At 36.8% G+C, this 22,185-nt stretch overlaps 1 protein-coding gene across 1 annotated transcript; it reads left to right on the forward strand.

The window, feature by feature from the left end:
- The first annotated feature begins 560 nt into the window (after positions 1-560).
- On the forward strand, positions 561-20,731 carry gabrr2a (gamma-aminobutyric acid type A receptor subunit rho2a). The gene is made up of 9 exons (XM_026926558.3): positions 561-1,001; positions 3,731-3,837; positions 9,694-9,761; positions 12,976-13,199; positions 15,531-15,613; positions 16,105-16,245; positions 16,685-16,837; positions 18,183-18,391; positions 18,531-20,731. The coding sequence occupies exons 1-9, from the start codon at positions 880-882 to the stop codon at positions 18,834-18,836; spliced, it is 1,413 nt and encodes a 470-aa protein (XP_026782359.3). The 5' UTR covers positions 561-879; the 3' UTR covers positions 18,837-20,731.
- Positions 20,732-22,185: the final 1,454 nt, after the last annotated feature.

Consider the following 22,185-nt stretch of genomic DNA (forward strand, 5'->3'; position numbering starts at 1 on the left):
AATCACGGATCACCATTGTTCTCAATAACCAATCACTGATCGCCATTGTTCCCAGTAACCAATCACTGATCACCATTTTTCCCAGTAACCAATCACGGATCACCATTGTTCTCAATAACCAATCACTGATCACCATTGTTCTCAGTAACCAATCACTGATCATCATTATTCCCAAAGAACTGATCACTGATCAACTTTTCCAAATTAACCAATCACTGATCACTACTGTTCTCAGTAACCAATCACTGATCACCATTGTTCCCAGTAACCCATCACTGATCACCATTGTTCTCAGTAACCAATCACCATTTTTCCCAGTTACCAATCACTGATCACCATTTTTCCCAGTTACCAATCACTGATCACCATTTTTCCCAGTAACCAATCACTGATCACCATTGTTCTCAGTAACCAATCACTGATCATCATTATTACCAAAGAACTGATCACTGATCAACTTTTCCAAATTAACCAATCACCGATCACCATTGTTCCCAGTAACCAATCACTGATATAATCATGACAATTCAACCATTATGCAACTTAGACCATGACGTCATCCGGCGATTTCTACCCACTTTTTGAGCATGCATTGGCTACTTTCCCCTGAAAAGAGTTGGCAACACTAGCTGGAAAACAGTCAACCCAATCTGGCAACCTGTTTTATAACCAATAGCGCGCGGGAGCAGGAGGAGTACTTATAGCGGTGAGATTTAAACGGTTGCCATAGCGAAGCGCGGTGCAGCCTGTCGCGCGCTCTGACCGGAGCGATGCCGCCGATCCCGGGTCCGAGGCCTCAGGGATGATCCGCGTGCAGGGTGGCCGTGCAGGGTGAAGCTGCTGCGGAGGTGCAGGGTGAAGCGCAGGGTGAAGCGCAGGATGCCTGGGCTGGAGCTCTTGCTGATTGTCGCCGTGTGTCTGGTTGCTGTGGAGGAGTGCAGGAGTTACAGTGCAGCGCGTGAGAAACGCTGGACCGGAGCTGAGACCGAGAAACGGGGAGCGTAAGTGCTGCTTTTCAGTTACATCACTAAATGAAGTGCGAGGATGGCTTAAAAAGTCTAACTGGAGCATGCATTCAGGTCTGAGCTCACTGCTGAAATGTGGAGTGCTCATTTTAGGCGAAAATCTTTCCACTGGTTTTAGGAATAATTTAATGACAGGTTTGTTTGTTGTTGTTATTGATGATGAGGATGATGATGATGATGATGATGATGATGAGGATGATGGTCAGGAAAGTAATGACACTAAAGACGTAAAAGGTTTTGGTACAAATGCAGTGTTGATCATTTTGATCAGAATGGTGATTATGATTATTATTAAGATAATAGTGATAATAAGTTGGTACATGATGATGATGATGATGATGATGATGAGGGTGATGATGAAGCTACAGATGTAAAATGACAATTGATCATTATAATTAGAATCATAATGGTGGTCAGTTTGCTATTTTGTGATGACGATGATGATGATGATGATGGTGGTGATGATGATGAAGGTGATGATGAAGCTACAGATGTAAAATGATAAGAATGGTGATCATGAACACTATAATCAGGATCATTGTGATGGTCAGTTTGCTATTTGGTAATGATGATGAGGATGAGGATGAGGATGATGAGGATGATGAGGATGGTCAGGAAAGTAACGACACTAAAGACGTAAGAAAAACATAGAAATGCAGTGTTGATCAGAATGGTGATTATGATTATTATTAAGATAATAATGATAATTAGTGGGTACCTGATGATGATGATGATGATGATGATGATGGTAGTTATTAAGATAATGAGGGTGATGATGATGAGGATGAGGATGAGGATGATGATGGTCAGGAAAGCAACGACACTAAAGACATAAGAAGGTTTTGGTACAAATGCAGTGTTGATCATTTTGATCAGAATGGTGATTATTATTATTATTAAGATAATAGTGATAATTAGTTGGTACATGATGATGTTGATGATGATGTTGATGATGATGATGATGATGATGATGGTGGCAAAGACATAAAAAGAAGACTTTCGTGGGGATGAAATATTGATAATTATGATGGTGATAGCACTGATGATGATTATAATGTAGACAATATTGCTAAAGATCATGGCATGAGTAGTATCATGATAAAAATGGAGATGGAATGATAAGTATACTAAGGATGAAGGTAAAACTTTCTATCATTATTATTATTATTATTATTATTATTAGTTTTTTGTAACCAATCACTGAAATCATAACCAAGAATATAAAGATAAAGTTGCCAATATCTATGATAATCCAACACCATCCTTTCATAACTCAACCAACCCCCAAACCATAAAACCCTGTTCTCTTTTTAATCATGACTCATCCTTACTCTTAATGAAAGGGAAAAGGCCAGGGCACAATTAGCATGACCCAGACAGCCGGCACACACAACCATGGCGCTGTACACTGTGCACATGCTGTGCCTGATGCTCCTCATACACCACACGCCAGCCACGTGTCTCGCGCACGTTTCATCCATCTGGTACTTACCACTGAGATGACACAACATCCAACTAAAGCCACTATCACAGCCAATAATCTCCTGCATGGAGGACATCAGCACAGGGGCTGTGAAGAAACGCTTATTATGTACGTTAGAAATCCGTTCTCACATTACTGTGGTGTCAGAGTCAGTCTGGAATTCTCTGTCACAGAAATAAATGATAAATGATGAGATATAGCGAGTGGGAGTGGGGTCTCTGTGGCTTAATGATTTCCTTTTAAATGATTTCCTTTATGTTTCTTTGGCACATAAACAGTGTAAGCTTTCAGAGATGCAGTATCAGGGAATGATAAAAACCAGCACACATAATGCATAACAAATACTTTAAAGTCTGGTTCAAATTTCAGCTCAGAGTCAGTTAAGAGTTGATTATTTTCCTAAAACAGTGCATGCCAAAGTGTTTTATTCCTCTTATACCAGCAAAATTCGGCAAAGAATACAATTTTATATTTGTTAACAGATAAAAGTCATACTTTTTAAAGATTTTGGTAGCTATTTAATGTTGCAGAACATCCGCATCCAAAGTTACTTCCTGTTATCACTTATATTATAGTGGCTATAAACAGTACTGTATAGCAGACAACACAAATGCAGCTTGTCACTGTTACCGAGACACTGGAAAAAGCACAAACTCCCCTGACCTGAAGACTTTCCTATGGTGGAAAACGCTCTTTTACAATCTGCTGACACTGGAGACTCCTTTCACAAATGTTACATAAACATCTCATTAGAGAAAATCTCACCATTACACATTTTTTAAATAACATGTTTTTTTAATCTGATTATTATTAGCCTTAGATTGTGTGAATTATCTGCCATACAAGTCCGTGTGAATTAGCTCTAGCTATAGAAACTATAATGTAGTTAAACAAGCACATTAATATACTGTAAACCAATGATTTGCATTGCAGACTGAACTACTGTCAGAGCTGCTGCTATAGAAACATCTGACCAATCAGAATTAATAATGCAACAGTGCTGTGGTATTAAAAAAAAGAAGAAAGAAGACTGATTCAGGCTCTACTGTATTTTAAATTAATTATGTGTTTATTATAAGCTGCTGGTTCTACTTTTATGCCATGAAGTCACCACTGAGCTTTAATTCCTGATTGTATGCTATAGTGTATATCCTGTAATAAGGATTTGTTTTACAGAATAGATTGAATTTAAGGTCATATTTTGATTATTATTTTATTTCAGCCCTCTGGCGAAGAAGCCCCCAGATGTGACCAAATCCAGGAAGGTGAAAACAGAGCAGCTACTCAGGGTGGATGATCATGACTTCACCATGAGACCGGCATTTGGAGGCGAGCCCATTACCTTAAAACCAAATATTTATTATATTATGTAAAGCAATTATTTACATCATTACTTACTCAATTAATTACCACAATTATTCACAACAATATGTTTACTACATTACTTAGTCCAATTGCAAACCCCAGATATGTACTCCAATTATTTACCCCAATGGGTCATCTGCAAATATTTGCCCCTTGCTTATGCTGATTACTTACTCTAAATATTTTTCCCATTACTAACACCAATACTTAGCCTCTATCATTTTCTCCAGCATTACGTACCCCAATTATTTCTTCTTGTTACTTATCTTAATCATATACCACATTAGTTATCCCAGTTATTTACTCTAATTACTTACCCAAATTACTCAATCCAGTAGTGAGCAACATAGTGAGAAAATATTCCACATTCCTGCATTCCTTTATACACCAAAGAGACAGTTTCAGGGTGTATGGTCTGCTTTGCCACAATGACTTGTTCATCTGGGATAGCAGGTCCGGTCAGGTGGGTGAAGGTCAGTAAGACCAACCACAGGTGGAACCATGGTCTGTTCAGCCAGAATGGGCCTATCATCAACAATGGTTGCGTAGTATAGATGCATATTATGTTGCATGTGCTGCATGTCATCCAATAGTGACAGTGGTGGAAAGGCATACAGCTGTAGATTTGGACAGTTGTGTGCCAATACTTCCTGGCCCAAAGCCTCTGACCTGTCATTGAAACATGTTGAACAGTGAGTTGTCTGTCTGTTTGCAAACAGATTGACTAGGTTGGCAGCTGTTAAGGACAGAAGTTGTGCATCCACCCACTTCCAGAGCTTGTTCGCCCACTAAAATCACTTGCAATTTTATGGCCCCTTGGTTGTTGATGTAAAATACCACCATGGTGTTGTCACACTAATATGTGCAACCCCTTTGAAATGTTGCATCACTATCCATACAGCTTGCATTTCAAGAATGTCTTCAAGAACTGTTTTTCCAACTCTTCCACACACACACACGCACACACACACAGATACAGATCATGTTAAAATTGCAGGTTTTTTTCTGATATAAAAAATGGAACAAAGTCATGTCAGATGAAACAAATGAAACATAAAATGAAACATAAATCATGCCAGATCTTTTTCCACCTTTAATGTGATATAGCGACTGACAAAATCCATGTGAAAAACAAATAGAAGGTTTTTGGGAAAAAAGAAAAACCTTATAATAACCCGGTTGCACAAGTGTGTGCACCCTTTTATAATGGGGCATGTGACTGTACTCAGAATTAACCAATCAAATTCAATCAAACTCATGTTCAGAAATAATTATCATACACAGGGAAAACTCGAAGGAGAAAACTTCTGGAGCAAATGCTGGAGCAACATTTCACATGCTCTTGTCACTACTCTGTCTGAGGTGCATCATTCCCAGTTTTATTACAAGAAGAAAGTCTGCATATGTGTGGCCCCTCACAATTTTGTGACTGCATCCATAATAAGATAGCTCTTTGTTCTTTCCTGCGTTATTTTTGCCATAAAATAAGCCGCAACTTATTCAATACCCCTGCTGTGCTGTACTCTCATTTTTAGACTGCTGAAACCCAGCACTCTCCACCAAAATGGGTTTCAATCTAAGAGAAATAAAACACAGCCACTGAAAGCACATCAGGGTCTCTGTATGTGCGATGGCTGTAGTAAGCTCCTCCAAGTACTGCAGTCCATTGTGTCGTTGCATTGCCATTAACTGCTCTTTCACTTGGCTCAAGCCCACTGCCAGCTCCTTTATTCTGCATTCTAATGCACTCCTCCTCTTCCACATGGCTGATCAGCCAAATATATTGTGCTTTTTTTCTCTACCTGCTGCAATAGCGTGACAAAGGAGCTTACCTTTTACCTTTTTCTAGTGGCTCAGCAACTATGCCGTCATCAAACTCCATTGTGTCCTGGCAGAATGAAGAGCTTGCAGTCCTAGCTAGAAATCCAGGAGGTTAGGAAATTTCAACAATTCACAAGAAGTCATGAACATATAGACTTATTAAGGTTATAAGATTAATTACTCTGCATCTGTTGCATCCTCAAATATTAAGCTATGTCACTTAAATTAATTTATATGATCATTTTGAGAAGTACAATGTTTTGTCAGTTTTCAGAGTTTCTAGAACAATAATATCAAAGTTTTTGTGCATCACCTACTGGATCAAAGAGGTGTGTGTGTGTGTGTTTGTTCTAAAGTAAAGTTCTCCTGATTCTGACAGAAATAGATATATTTATAATCCAGTTTCTCACTCTGACATAGTGCAGCTGTCTTTTTGATGTTTCTTTGGCTCAGCAGTGTGTTATTTGCTTGTATGTGTGTGATTCTCTCTGACAGCGTGTACCTTGCGGAATAGCATCACCCTCCGCAGGGGGCCACACAGAAGGGGATTAAGATAGCCCAAACACTGGAACACATTCATCCAAAATTCAGCCTGCCAGTGAATCCACAGATCTGCTGGAGACTGTCACTGATGTGCTACTGTGACCAGCTGAGCATGCTGGGAATTCATAATATGGTTTGATAACAGCTCGTAATCAGAGAAATATAAAATGTTCTTTACTTTAATTCAGTTTCTCTTTAATGCTTTTATGTTACATAGACTTCTCATCATTAGCATAGTTCAGGTAGAAGGTGTCACAGGAGTCAGGGTTAAAGTGCAGGAATAATCTACACACAGCTACCAAATGGTGCTTTAAGGTCATGGATAATCTTTTGACTGAGAAGTGTCTTTATCATTTCATGTAAAGAGTGTAACATCACACCATTGCAGTATGGATGGTTACATGCATGTGGGATTAGTGGACATTGCTGGACAGATTATGCTGGACTTGTGCATGTTTTTTTTTTTTTAAATCAGATTACATATGATAAATAATATATTTATCAATGTAGGCACTTGCCAATATTGCAATCAAAAATAAATAATAAACAAAAGCATATTTATTTCTGCATTTTGTGCTAGTTTATATAGAAATATGGTGTTTAGGTCAGGCACTGGAGCAAACCACTAGAAAAAAAAGATTCATTTACCTCCTATTCATAACTGTATTTCGGTTACATCCTACTTACATGTAATATGTAAATTTTTCTGCATAGATACACTGACACGTCAGCACTGACATACAGCACGCAGCTGTTATAACTGACAGCTGAAGTGTGCACTTGTCCCTTGTGGATCTTTTTCCTGTTAAAGAATTAAGCAGCAGCTCTTTGATGAGTTTGCCCATCTGGACGCAATGCTCTACTGTAGCTCACCAGATCCTCTGAGGAGATTGAGCTTTGTGCTAACTGCGTGCGTCTGGCCACGTGGATTAGCACAAGCAGCACTAGCAATTAGCACATGGCCTCCCGCTCGAAAGAGCCGCGCACATTCAGCTTTAGCAGCAGCCAAAGGTTAGGGCTGCATGAGATATGGGACAAATCCAGCCAAGGGCACTTTCAGACACAGACATGTAGCAGGGAGTTGATTAGTTTGTGCTCATTGATTTTCACAAGCTGTGTTCCTGCGTAGCCTGATTCATCTGATATCAAGCCTGAATGGAGCATGACACGGAAGCTGACTGGTCATGTGTGTGACCGCTGCCAGATTAGCTCACACTCTGCAAATGAATTTCAGGATTACATGAGTTACTGTAAAAATCAATTTCTGATATCTCCTTTTTCTTAATTGCTTGAAAGTGCTACTCAGAAGTACGAGTTCGGAGGTTGTGAGTACGACGTAGTGTGTGTTCAAGTGGGTTTGGTCTAAAAAATTAGACAGCGTGAAAAGCTTCTTTTGTTTTTTTTTTTAGTTTATTTATTTTTTGTATCCTCAACTACGAGAAGTTCATTTTGCCTTACTGAAAGAAAATGAAGAGTGATGTTTTTAATCCAGGCTAACTGAATCAAACGCTGATATCATGGTTTTTCGCATTGTGTTGAGTGAAGTTTTTTTAAAAAAGACTTGAATGCGAGTGTTCGTGTGCCGGCTGCTGTAGGCGTAACATTCATACTGGTAGCCACCATGACTTTTTTTACTGGCACGCTCCTTCAGAAAGTCTGGGCTCACAGAAAAATATGAGTTCCCAAGTTGTAATTACGGCATTGTGGTGGCAATCGAGTGCACTCATCTCATCATAATTACAATATTTCCAGCAGGAGTTGAAGGCAGCATTGTAATGGAGGAGATGCTATTCAGAGCTACTGAATACAACCTTAAAGACATCACACTTGTTTTTGTCCAACCTAAAATAGCCTTGGAGTTGGTCGTCATGGCTCCGTCGCTCTCGGATGAGGTCGAAGTCGCTATTATTAGCTTGCCGAGATAATAGTCTCATCCACCCGTTTTCTTGCCTGCCATGTTTTCTTCTCCAAATTATGACCGGAGCCAGAACCATTTCAGATGCATGCTGGATTTAGAAACATGCAGAATGGCCTAGCTCTATGAATGATCTATGCTTTCAAATGTGTCACGATGGCATGTCACTGCTACAACCTTTTCCTATACCTTGACATTCATATGATGCACCTATCATCTGTAGGCACCCATGACCATGTTTTCAGTTCAGTCCTCCATCATCTGCGTGTCTGTTTGCATGTTAAATCATACCACTAGTCTGAGCTTTTAGGTAACAGATACTGCTCTTATCCTAATCCCACCAAAAGGCCCACCGAGTGGATATTAGTGAAAGATATCAAAGCTGCATTTCCAGCTGACTGAACATGGTCTGTTGATGTCTCATGTCAAAAATCTGATGAAAGAGATCTGAAAAAGCTCAGACTTGAGAGGACACACCGAATAATTCTGTGCTTGAACAGCCACTTTGGATAAAAGTATGTCTCTGTAAAGGGGCATGCTGTTATTGGAAAATAATCAACCAAGTGGAGTTGAAATGGACTATTTTCCAATAACGGCACACTTTTTTTAAACAAAGAATTGCCTATTGTACTTTTTTCATTTTTTTTTATCCATTTATAGTTACATTTAAAGTTTGAAATGATTGTGAAACAAGTTACTTCCTGTTATCACTTACGTTATAGGATTTATAAGCAGTTGTTCCCTCACCAGCTTTTCTCTTTTTTCCTCTTAAAGGTAATAAGATGAAAAACTGAACTTGTTATGTTAGTAAGAATCCACAAAGTTACAGCTACCAATCAGATTCGAGAATTCTCCAGCATTGTGGTATAAAATCAGATAGTCAAGTAACTGACTACAATTCTGATTTACAGTATATATATATATGTATATATATATATATATATATATATATGCGTGTGTGTGTGTGTGTGTGTATGTATATATATATATATATATATATATATATATATATATATATATATATATATATATGTGTACACTTGAGTAATTTAAAAAGCAATTTAATACAAGGTATATTACGTACTACACAATAGGAAATTTTGTGTTAATGTAATGACAAATTGATAAATTGCATTAAAATGGTTATGTTCCTAAATCATTGTGCTATATAAAAATGATTTTATTACTGAATAATATGATTATAGTTTAAGCCATTTATCAGCTCTGAGGCTGTGTATAAATCTTTTGCTCTGGATAAATGTCCACTCATGTACTCAACGTGTCACACACACTGCATGACAGAGAGCCATCACACGTACCAGTGGCCCAAAAACTACAGACACAATTCAGGTTTTGGAAATTTTCTAAGCACAAACTCATGTGATCAATGTAAATCAATGTACACGGTTTGTGGGTTAATGAGCTGTTATGTAACCCTCATTTTGATGAATATCATGCTAAACTATTGGCACCAGTGTGTCAGTTGAAATGGTTGGATAATTGCATGTTTGGTATAATTGCATGTCTATTCTTCATTGCAGGTCCTGCTATTCCTGTGGGCGTCGACGTCCAGGTCGAAAGCTTGGACAGTATTTCAGAAGTAGATATGGTAAAACCTTTTATTTTAGTATCCTTAGACATGCCATTGCAACAATAAGACAAGCATTATCATTCTGCATTTATTATCACCTTTTCATTCCATTTGTCTGATTTATTTATGTTTACATTTTGTTTCCATTTTATTATGTAGTATGTATGTAGGAAATTTTTTTAAACATTTACACCCCTTACAGTTGGAATCGTAATGTCGTCTTTGTCAATAAATGTATAGAACATTCAAAGCACATTACTGTGCTCCAGATTCTTATTAAAATAACAATTCTTATTTTTCACAAAATTGAAGTAACAATTATCACAATTATCCAGGCAAATAAAGTTTTAGTGCATGTTATGATTTTATTATTTCATTAAAAAACATTTTTTATTATTTTAATTTGCGTGTTAAGTCAGTGACTTAAATCAGTATTCACGCAGGGAAAGTTACACGTATTCAGAGTCGGGTTACGCACATGCTTACATTGATTTGCTTTGCGCCGAATTCAGATTATTAAAATCATCTCAAATCATGCCAAGTTGCAAGATTTGTCTTGAAATGGAATTGTCCGAGACGGTGTCTTAGACCACTGGCTTTAAACAGATCTCTTGCCTTTGGCCATTTATAAAATATTCAATTTTGATAAACTGGTGCAATTGTTTTTGCAGTTTATTTTGTGATATCATCTGTGTAGCGCTTAAGTCTGTAACTCCTCACTATGTACACGTAACTCAACTCTCAAAACTATAAAATAGAAAATACTAGGACACATGCCAGAACAGTGATGCATCAGAGTCAAGAAAAACTGTATCATTTAAGAGATATCTACTTAACTCTAGCTCTAGCTCTGAGCTCATCAATATCTTAGTAGACTGTGTGGACTTGTGTGGAGGTCAAAACTTGTGATGCTGATTAAAATGCAATTGTACAGCCATGCTTTATTCAAACTTTTGTCAACTTTGTGTAGTTTTCCATTCTGTAGTTAATTCGTTCATTCATTTTGAGAAGTTTGTGTATTGTATTTCCTGTTTTATCCCAGGTGTGATTCGCTCTCGGCATGGAATCATGGCAAGAAAGCCAAATGATTTAATCAACATTATTCATGAAAATGATGGAATTCATAAATATTAACGGCCGGCAACCTTTAGTTGTGGAATATGTCAGATTTAAAAGCTGCTTGGCTCATTAGGAGTGAGACCATCTGCTAAGAAACACCATGTTTAATTAGAAATGAGGGCTATGACTAAGAAAAGCACTTTATTTTCAGCACTTTTTTGCAGTTGGCATAATAGACCCATAATAAAAAGCCTTAAAACTATTGGGATCAGCTGATTCTCAAATGACTTAGAGTTAGTAATCAGAATTAGGGTACGTAAGGGGAACGTAAGAGACATGGGGTGCGTCTCAATCAGCTCCCTAGTTCAGTACTTAGAGCACTGATCAGGGAGTCGGCCATTTTAAGGGCTGTCTCAATCGCAAAATCCTTCCAGTGCACTGGAATGTTTGCTCCCTAAAAAATCCCACAATGCACAGCAAAAACCAGGGAGCATCAATGCTCACTATTTTCCCTTACTGGAAATGACGTCTTATTTTCTGAAGAAGTGCCCAAACCCGCATAAACGATAAACTGATTCACGACCTAGGGAGCTAGGGAGCTGATTGAGACGCACCCCTGATCGGATTGTTCCTGGTGTCTAGTACCAGCATCAAGCAATTATTATAAATTAGAGTCTCTGTCTGTTTAATTCCAGCTCTTTGGGAATGTGTGCCTGTGATTTGAATTACTATTTCCAGCTGCTGTTACAGAAAATTAATCACACCTTCTGACCAAACAGATTCGAGAATTCAACAGCGCTGTGATATAATGATTTAAATTTTTTTATATTTGAATTCCTTTCATTTGAATCCTGTGTGACATCCAAGTGCCATCCTTCAGCCGTGCATAATTACAGGTCACTAAAAGCCAAATATTAATGGTTACGTAACAGGGGTTAAGAACAGGTGGATGATGTACTTTACAGTGATTTAGTGTAGAGAGTAGAAGATCAAGTGTTTTATATATATATATATATATATATACAGTGGAAAATACAGCATTACAGCTTTGGGGGGAAAAAAATTAAAAGCCTGACGTGATAGTTTCATTTGTGATCATTTACATTTGGTTGCATTTACATGTTGGTATGCAGTATAAACTGTCAATCAAAATTTTGAAACAGTTGGAGTTCTTTATGCTTTATTACACCTTAAACAGGCAAAATATTATAACTATAGCAATAGAACTATAACTATAGTATTAAATTAACATGCTTAGCCCATGTAGTAGAATAGTGCAGTGGTAATGCGGCTGTTCAAAGACACCAGTGATCTGGCTTTGATCCTCAGTTCAGGAGTTCAGTTTTATTCAGGGCTTTGAAAATACCTGATCAAATCATGTTGGGTATACGAAAACAAATTGTGTTAATGCAAATCGGCTCAATCGCATGGAACCGATGTACGCATTTGAATTATGTAAAATCACTGAGCTTTTTTTAAGTGTATTAGATTTCATTCTGATTCAATCTACGCTCTTGGTATCTGCAGAGTGTTTTTTAAACTATCCATATTTGGTGTAAAAACTACGACTCTGGCAACCATCTCATTATCTGTCCGATCAGCTGAAGATGCTCACAGATTGAGCGTGGGGCAGCGTGATTCCTGCCCCAGTGGGACTCTTAGTGCTTGCTGCAGTTCCCATTTTTAACCACTAGGTGCAATAATAACTAGCGGATTCCATTAACTATGGAAGCTAAATGGATCAGTGAGCATCTGCCCCAGGATGGCGCAACATCTAGAAAGCTGAGAAAAATCAATGGAACATCAACTTATAGCTGTAATTTTTTTAAACTGTTAGTCACTCAGAAGAGATAATTAATATTTCAACAGAATTTAAAATGTATGGTGTTGTGAATGAGGACTTTATGGTGATTAACATCTGGACATCTGGATGAGCCACCTCTTACTGTATATTATGTAAATTATGTCATTAATAAAATATTAATGAAATTAAATAACTAAATATAGTAAATTATGCAAAAATCTTCAATAAATAAATTGAAGCATGCAGTTATTTTGCTACATGTCAGACATTTTTTTCTCTAAGCAGTCAGAATTTAGTGTACTAAACTAGATTGTAACTGTGATCTAGCAACAGTTTATAAATTCTTCTGAACTGATTGTCATTGTGCAGGACTTCACCATGACCTTATACCTTAGACACTACTGGAAGGACGAGCGTCTGTCCTTTGCCAGCACCACGAACAAAAGCATGACTTTCGACGGACGCTTGGTGAAAAAGATCTGGGTGCCTGATGTGTTTTTTGTGCACTCGAAGAGATCCTTCATCCACGACACCACCACTGAGAACATCATGTTGAGGGTTTTCCCAGACGGCCATGTTCTCTACAGTCTGAGGTGGGAGCAAACAAAATGGCGAGTGTTTTGCTAGCATAGTTTAATGATTTGAGTTATTGAGTTTTCACTATGCTTTCAAGTGACAATGGGACTTGAATGGGAATTGAAAAAAAGTGACAAGTTGCTACAAAAGCAATACTTTTGTAGCAAAACTACACAGCTGTGTAACATGCTAGCTAATGAACTTACTACAGAAATAAACACACCCACTTAAAGCCTGGCACATTGTGATACATTACAATGTGAAGTGCAGTTACTGTTACATCCCCGAAGTTGATTATTTTCCTATAACAGCACAACCCAAAGCGCTTTATTGCACTTATACCAGAGCAATTTGCTAAAGATGATGTTCGGTTTAGTAAACAATGAAAAAAAGTACAAACTGTTTTCTTGTGGAATGTCCAAAAAACAAATTTGTTCCTCTTATCATGGACATTACAGCAGCTATAAAGTTGTTTCCTCACAAGCCTCTTTTGTTTCTCTCACTTCTGAAGTTAATAAGAAGAATAAAATTGAGCTTGTTGCGTAAATGAGAAACTGGAAAGCACGAACACGTCTGTCCTGAAGACTTCCCCCACGTTTGAAAACTTAAAAGAACAGCTTTACCTCAAAGTGCTGACCCAGTCTGAAGTCCTCTTTGTCCTTGAGGAAAAACATTTTACCTGCACAAGTTGATGCAATTTTTTAGTGTTATCCAAGGTTTCATTTTTTGTATTTATTGCAGTGATAAACAGGGATTTTTCTATACAATGGAGATCTAATTTAATAATAAGGATTTTTCACAGTTTATGAATAATATGCTGGTAAACGGATGCTGACATTTAGGTCGTATCCTCACCATTACACAACACTATTATGCACCCAAAGCCCAAGGACTTGTTTTAGGAATATTTGTGGTCTGTGAAAAGGCAAACTATGCCCTACAGCAGCTTGGTGGTATTACCTGTGCATGCTGCATGCATTAAAATTGGGACTCGCTTGCGGTGATGCTTTTGTTGTGGCTCTGCTGACATGATGGAGGAACTGGGCAGAGCTACTTGTGTGTGTTAGGGCCAGTGCTAATTTCAAAGTCAAATATCCACCTAGCTGCTGCAGGGAAACTGTCAGTACTGATGGCTCTGGCCTATTTTATTTATACTGGCTGATACAAGGTGGACAGTACTGACTCACTAACGACTTCTCTTACAGAACAGAGAAGAAATAAACACACAGGGCTGAAGGATTGATGAATAATACATAGACTGTGTTTCCATTCCCTTTACATTAATTTTGACCCTTGATATCATCCCTTTATGTCAGTTTGGAGGCTAGGGGTGTGATGATATACTTTCAATATATGGTACTTTTCAAAGTCAGTATAAAAAAAGAATATAGAAATATTCTTCTATAGGCTTCAAAGGCGTTAAAACTGGATTTAAAACTGAGAGGTGAAAGTCAAATAAAGTCCAAATAAAGTTTTTACCTAAAGGTACAGTACCTATAATCACATGATGATGTGGGTTTAGAAACATTTTATTATTACGAGTATAGCATTTGCAATTTTCAAATCATTTAGGATGTTTATTCAGACATACAATATATCTCTTTTCATCCTAAGGACTTAATTTAAAGATGTTAAATATAAGATTTTGTCTTTTCTTCGGAAAAGACGATGTGTACTACTTATAGCATTTAGTAAAATGATATAATTGACGTGATCACATATTATAAGAGGGGAATATTATGCGGGTTGGAGCACAACAGAACACAATGTAATTATCTGCTGTCAATATCACTCTCTCTGCAAAATTACAGATGTGGTATGAGAATAAAAACTCAATTGCCAAAAATAACCAATATAACACTCATTAAAGAGAAATATTCATTATCCACTAGCCAGCCTATGTTTTGCACGCTAGCTAAAACAGAGCAGAGGATTTAAAAAAAAAAAAAAAAAGCACAGATCTGTGGATTAAATACACACACCAAAGGTGAGAACAGCAAATGATGCAATACAAAGTTTGTGAAAATTACACACACCAAACGCGAGCAGATGAGTCGATCAACTTGGCTTGGATGAAAATCACAACAGCCCTCTGTGGATAAGATCAAGGATTCGTGATTTATTTGATCACAACCCAACAGAATCCCAAAAGAATCAAAGATTTGGTCTCAAATCTGATTTTGGCACAAATGGCACTTCCAGCTCCAAGCAATAGAAGATATCAGATTTACTGTTATCCTCATTTTATGAAATTGGGTTGTACGATTATCATACCCTGAGATTGTCATAAAAGTCATCACATGGGTTGTGGGGTTAGTAAGTGTGTGTGTGTGTTGTGTGTGTTTCAGAGTGACGGTTACAGCCGCCTGTAACATGGACTTCAGCCGCTTTCCTCTGGACTCGCAGACATGTTCTCTAGAGCTCGAGAGTTGTGAGTTGAATTACTCAAACACACACATACACACACACACACACACAAAAGTCCACTACAAAAAATTCCTTTTTATTTCACTATTTATCAAAACTATTACAATATCTGTATCACCTTTATATAAAGCTGAGATCTTTTGGAATATCATGTCACCATTTTTTTTATAGGGCTGATGCAGTAGTTTATATTCATAGTCAGCACACATACACTCTTAACACACAACAGCCAAGAGCTAACATTGACCCAATTACTGTAGTACACTCCGTGCTTCATTTGTTATCACTCCTACTGCTTTGAGTCTGTAACAACGCACCATTTTGGAGTTACATTAGTATTATTTATTAATTATTATTCATCATTTCTATTGTAGTTTTATAATAAACCCTTATTTTGTCCCAGATCTCTGAGGGTCCTTGGACCACTTGGTTGGCAATCTCTGCTGTAATCCAGGTTCCTGCATTATTCCTGTGCTTTGTTCCTCTGCCTCACAGATGCTTACACAGATGAAGATCTGATGTTGTACTGGAAGAGCGGGGATGAGTCTCTGAGCACAGATGACAGGATCTCCCTCTCTCAGTTCCTCATCCAGAAGTTTCACACTACCTCTCGTCTGGCTTTCTACAGCAGCACAGGTCTGAAAGACATCACATGCAGTTGATTAGCTCTACTCATTTGTTCTATTTATTTTACTATTGAACTGTTGATGATTGGAAAAATAGTCTTTTTCTGGTGTTTTTCCAATCTTCAATTGTCCAATTTTGCTGAGCCTTTTCCTCTGTGACGCTTCAGATCCTTGTTCTTGACTGACAGGAGCTCATCTGCTGCAAGGTTCAGCATGTTGTGCATTCTGAGATGCTTTTCTGCTCACCATATTTGTATAGAGTTGTTATTATTTTCAGCTGACCACTCTCATCAACGAGGTGCTTTCTTGTCGGCTGTTTCCCAACAGATCAGCAGTTTCTGAAAACCTCTAGCAAACATCTGGCGCCAAAACAATGGCACGATCAGTGTCACTGAGATCACATTGATCTGATTGTCTGAATTTTCTCTCTCTCTGTCTCTCTGTCTCAGGCTGGTACAACCGGCTGTACATCAACTTCACACTGCGGCGTCACATCTTCTTCTTCCTGCTGCAGACGTATTTTCCAGCCACGCTCATGGTCATGCTGTCCTGGGTTTCCTTCTGGATCGATCGCAGAGCCGTGCCAGCCCGAGTCTCCCTGGGTAAAACCTTTCAAATCATTTCAGCTCAATTTTATTTGGTAGCACTTTTAACAATAGACTTTGCAGCTTTACATAATTTAACCACCAAAAGTCCAACCTTATTACTCCTTATTATGTATCCTAAATTATACTATTTATTAACTCTGATGAATTATTGCTCAGTTATTTATACTACATTATATAGTTTATTAACTACTATGAATTAATTATCAGTTGTTTAACCCAGTGTATACAATTTACTAAGTACTATGAATTATTACTCAGTTATTTATCACAAAGTATGCTGTTTACTAAGTATTATGAATTATTAATCTGTTGTTTATCCCAAAGTACACTGTTTCCTAACTACTATAAATTATTACTCAGTTATTTATCCTAAAGTATGTTGTTTACTACCTACTATGAATTATTTCTTAGTTATTTATCCTACAGTACAGTATTTACTAACTAATACGGATTATTACTCAGTTGTTTATCCTAAAGTATACGATTTACTAAGTATTATGAATTATTAATCTGTTGTTTATCCTAAAGTAGACTGTTTACTAACCACTTTGAATTATGACTGAGTTGTTTATTCTATAGTATGCTGCTTAGTAACTACTATGAATTATTATTCAGTTATTTATCATAAAGTACAGGATTTAGTAACTACTATGAATTATTACTGTTATTCATCCTAAAGTATATTATAGGTATAACTACAATGAATTATTACTTAGTCATTTATCATAAAGTATACTATTTAGTAATTACTATAAATTATTACTCATTTATTTATCTTAACATGTAATGTTTAGTAACTACTATGAATTATTACTGTTATTCATCCTAAAGTATACTATAGGTATAACTGCAATAATTTATTACTCAATTATTTATACTAAAGTGTACTATTTATTACTTACTATGGATTATTACTCAGTTATTTATCCTAAAGAATACTATATAGTAATTACTATGTAAAGTATTTGGAAACTACTATGAATTATTACTCAGTAATTCATCTTAAAGTGCACTATTTAATAAGCACTGTGAATCTTTCCTCAGTTATTTGTAGTAAAGTATACTATTTATTAACTCCTATACATTTTTACTTAGTTATTCTATCCTAAAATATACTATATAATAATTAATATGAATCTTTGCTCAGTTATTTATTCTGAAGTATGGTATTTAATAGCTGCTATAAATTATTACATAGTTATTTATTGTAAGGTATACTATTTAGTAATTACTGTAAATTATTACTCGGTAATTTATGATAAAGTATGCTGTTTAGTAATGATTGCAGTAGTGATTATTCAGTAGCTACAGTGAAACTGAACATTTATCCCCCACACAGGTATCACCACGGTGCTCACTATGTCCACTATCATTACCGGCGTGAATGCCTCCATGCCCCGAGTGTCCTACATCAAAGCTGTGGACATTTATCTGTGGGTCAGCTTCGTGTTTGTTTTTCTCTCCGTCCTTGAGTACGCCGCAGTCAACTATCTTTCCACTGTACAGGATAGGAGAGAGCGCAAACTCCGAGAACGAGTCCGAGCACAGGTAATAACACACTGCAGGATAATAACACACTCTGTTACTCTCCGCACTGTATTATTGAATAATAACATCAGTGAATGCCTGTCCTGCTTGTATAACTTTCTCTTTGACCGCTGATCTCACAGTGTCCTCCTTGTTTCAGTCGTTGTCCTGCTCATGTGGCCTGTCCCACACCAGAACCATGATGCTGGACGGGACGTGCAGCGAGGCGGACACCAACAGCCTGGCCGGCTACACCGATGCTCCCATGATGCCTCAGGAGATGGAGAAACGTGAGCACATGGTGGTGCACTTGTCAGTCAGCAATGCCTCCACGGCTACCAAGAAGAAGGGTCTGCGCAACTTCAGCATAGTCCAGAACACACACGTCATCGACAAGTACTCGCGCATGATCTTTCCAGGATCCTACATCTTTTTCAACCTCATATACTGGTCTGTTTATTGCTGATGTGCAGATGTGTCTGGGACATGAAGACTCGATGACCACATCTGGTCAATTTTTGTGTTGACGTTTAAGACTGACATTTACCCTTGTCAGATTTTTATTATAATTTTTCACAGAGACCTTCAGATTTTTTTTCCTGTGTCATATTTCCTGGATTTGTTTTCTTTCGCCCGTTCCAGCTCCGCCCTGCACACGCCCCCTTTTCACTTTCTGCAAATGTTTATTTTATTATCATGTTTTTTTCTCTTTAACTGCAGAACCAAAAGTCTAGGGGGTGGAGCTGGACCTGATACGACTCCTCCTACAAGCCAACTCATAACCCTTATTCCTAACACACAACACAAAACAACACACAACGCGGTACAACGCAAAACAACGCACTTACACGTATCCAGCCTGAAACACATGAAGCTGTCTCCATCTCCTAGACTTTTAGCTCGACTCCACCCAGGGAGGAGGAGCTAAATCAGGTCTGACTCCACCCATGAGCTTTGTTCTGCATTGATGTGTACTTCATCTGAGGCCAGTATTAAATGCATAAATATTACAAAATTAATGTATTAATAATTTTTGTCTCTATAAAGTGCAAGAAAGCAAACACATCAGATGACACAGGACACAGAGACACTGCTTAGCATAAGCACTGAAATTTTTATGGATAAAATTATGATTTTACTTAAAGTAAGCTGTAAATGTAGCAGATGAGTGCATGGTCAGCTTATCCTTCAAACCACATTTTTGGGTACATTTTATACAGAGAGTGAGTGCATCAAAATAGTGAATTAAAAGTAAAAGCGTGATTCAGTCCTGCTCACACATTATAATTTCAAGACCTTGATTTAGTATCTTGTGGCTTTGGTAAGTTTTGGGCACAACTAACTGTTAATGTACAATATAAAAAGATAAAATGCAAAATAATAGCTGGATCAAGTGCTATTTTATAAGCTGTCAGAAAATAAGGATGGAAGCCATTTTGTTCAATTAAACCAACATACTGGCAATATACTAGACTCCTATTAGATGGTTGCCATCTTCTCATTCATGTATCATAGTATTAGTCTTTTTTTTTATTTTTCATTTGGAAATGTCTCATGCTTTCATGTTACAGTGCATTACATTTGATGGAAAATCTCCTTTCCTTGGAGGCATGAACTACACACAGGAAATTTTAATAATCAGAAGCAGCTGCGTAACCCGTTTCTGAATATGAGGAACTTTCCCCTTGTAAATATTGATGTAATCTTTGGAATTAAGTTACTAATTCATTTCAGAATTAAAATTCAGTTCATCATTTAGTCTAAAAAATACCAAAGAAGAAAGTAAAAAAAAATACCCAGATGATTGAAGTGTCAAATAAAAAACGAAGACGTTCCATAGAGTTGAGATTTTAAAAGAGTCCATCTTTCCTAAGAACATCAAAACAGGTTGCCTGATCTTTTAAAAAGTAGCTACACAACTCTTTTGTACAGTAACCATTTTTTCAGTGTAAAATGATCCATAAGATCTATGATCCACTGATTAAACATAACACATGACTTACATAAAAGTGTGTGAAGTACACAATTCGAGATACAGCTGTAAACTTTCATTTAATCGGAATGAGTCCTTACACCTCATCAGGTGCTTAACTTATTTCTTGTATCTTATCAGATGTTATTGGAGCATTTGTGTAAATGATTGTTAGTATAAGAGGTGGATTGTTATTAGTAATTTTTGTTAGTCTGCTTTCCTGCTGTGTTATTTATCAAATTTTAGATTAAATGGATCACTTATATATGGTATACTACGCTGCAGACAGATGTGTGCACTGCTGGATTTGATGTGTCTATGTGTACATATTTCTACGACATGCTTTTCTTATTTGAGTGTTTGAAATAAATAATAAGGAAAGCTCCTCACATGTTTTCACTGCAGCCTGATTTCCTGTCCATGTATCTGTGTGAAGGTCTTATGAATAAAATCAACACACCAAATGCAGTAGATGAGACCTGATCATCAATTTGGCCCTTGTTAAAGTCACTCAGATCCTTACGCTTGCCCATTTTTCCTGCTTCCAACACATCAACTTCACGAACTGACTGTTCACTTGCTGCCTAATATATCCCACCCCTTGACAGATGCCATTGTAACAAGCTAGTCAGTGTTATTCACTTCACCTGTCAGTGGTTTTAATGTTATGGCTGATCCGTGTATAGATCCATGGTTCTCAAAATGGGGTCCGTGAAGCACAGCCAGGGGATCTGTGAGTTTTTTTTTTAAAAAACTGGTTACAAATTCAAGTTTTAAGTTATTATAGTCATTAGCGTTTTGACTAATCCAACCTCAGCAGCTCTAATAATTAGGCTTATAAATAATATCAACTTAAACCTCATGACAATTATAAATATTTGTATTATGTTCAGTGACAGTTAAAGGGATTGCTGCCTCCAGAATGTTTGAGAAGGCTAGCGCTAGAACCCCAGCTTCAGAAAATTAAATAAATAAATACATAAAATTGAATTAACCCTTTCATGCAAAGTGTCCACTCTTATGGACGGTCTATTTCTTTTTTTAAATATATATATATATATATATATATATATTTTAGGAAAATATAAGATGTAATTCACCTTCAAATCATGTAAGTATCATGAGATCATGTATTATAATAATGCAAATTAACGTAAACTTCTGTAGCTCTCTAGACTATTTGTCATTCTCAGTCTTTACTAACTTTCTACATATAATGATAAAAAAAATTAATAAATAAATAAAAATGTTGTTGTGCTAGACTCCACTGAAAGTCTCAGAGTGTCTGATTTCATTTTTAAAGGTTTTCTTGTTATATATATATTTTTTATAATAATTTAAAAAGTGTGTTATTTGTTTGTTTGTTTTGGAAAGTTTTATTTTATTTTATTTTATTTTTTTACTTCTTTGCATCATGCAACAGTCCTAACCTGTGTACATCTTATACATCTTGTGCATGTCCTAGCATGTCCAGAAATGCTATTTTCTATAATTTGTTTTTAGAATTACATATTTTAGCCTTGAATGTAAAAAAAAAAAATTGACATTGGAAGATTTAATACTATTTTCTTCTTCTTATTATTTAAAGTGTATAGTTTTAGACTTTTCATGCATGGACAATCCATTTACTTTTTGGGATATTCATTCAAAATTCATTTATTTTGAAAGGAAAAAAGAGAGAAAATCTACAGAAGCTGGCTATAGTTATAAAAATAACTTATGCATGAAAGGGTTCGATTAAATTAAACTGAATTAAGTGAAAAACTAGATTTTACAGGCAGCATGGCATAGCCATGACCAGGATACTATTGTAAAACCGTTGTAAACACGCTAAATCCCTAGT

Source organism: Pangasianodon hypophthalmus, chromosome 10 (genome assembly GCF_027358585.1).
Source record: "Pangasianodon hypophthalmus isolate fPanHyp1 chromosome 10, fPanHyp1.pri, whole genome shotgun sequence".
Classification (NCBI taxonomy): Eukaryota; Metazoa; Chordata; class Actinopteri; order Siluriformes; family Pangasiidae; genus Pangasianodon; species Pangasianodon hypophthalmus.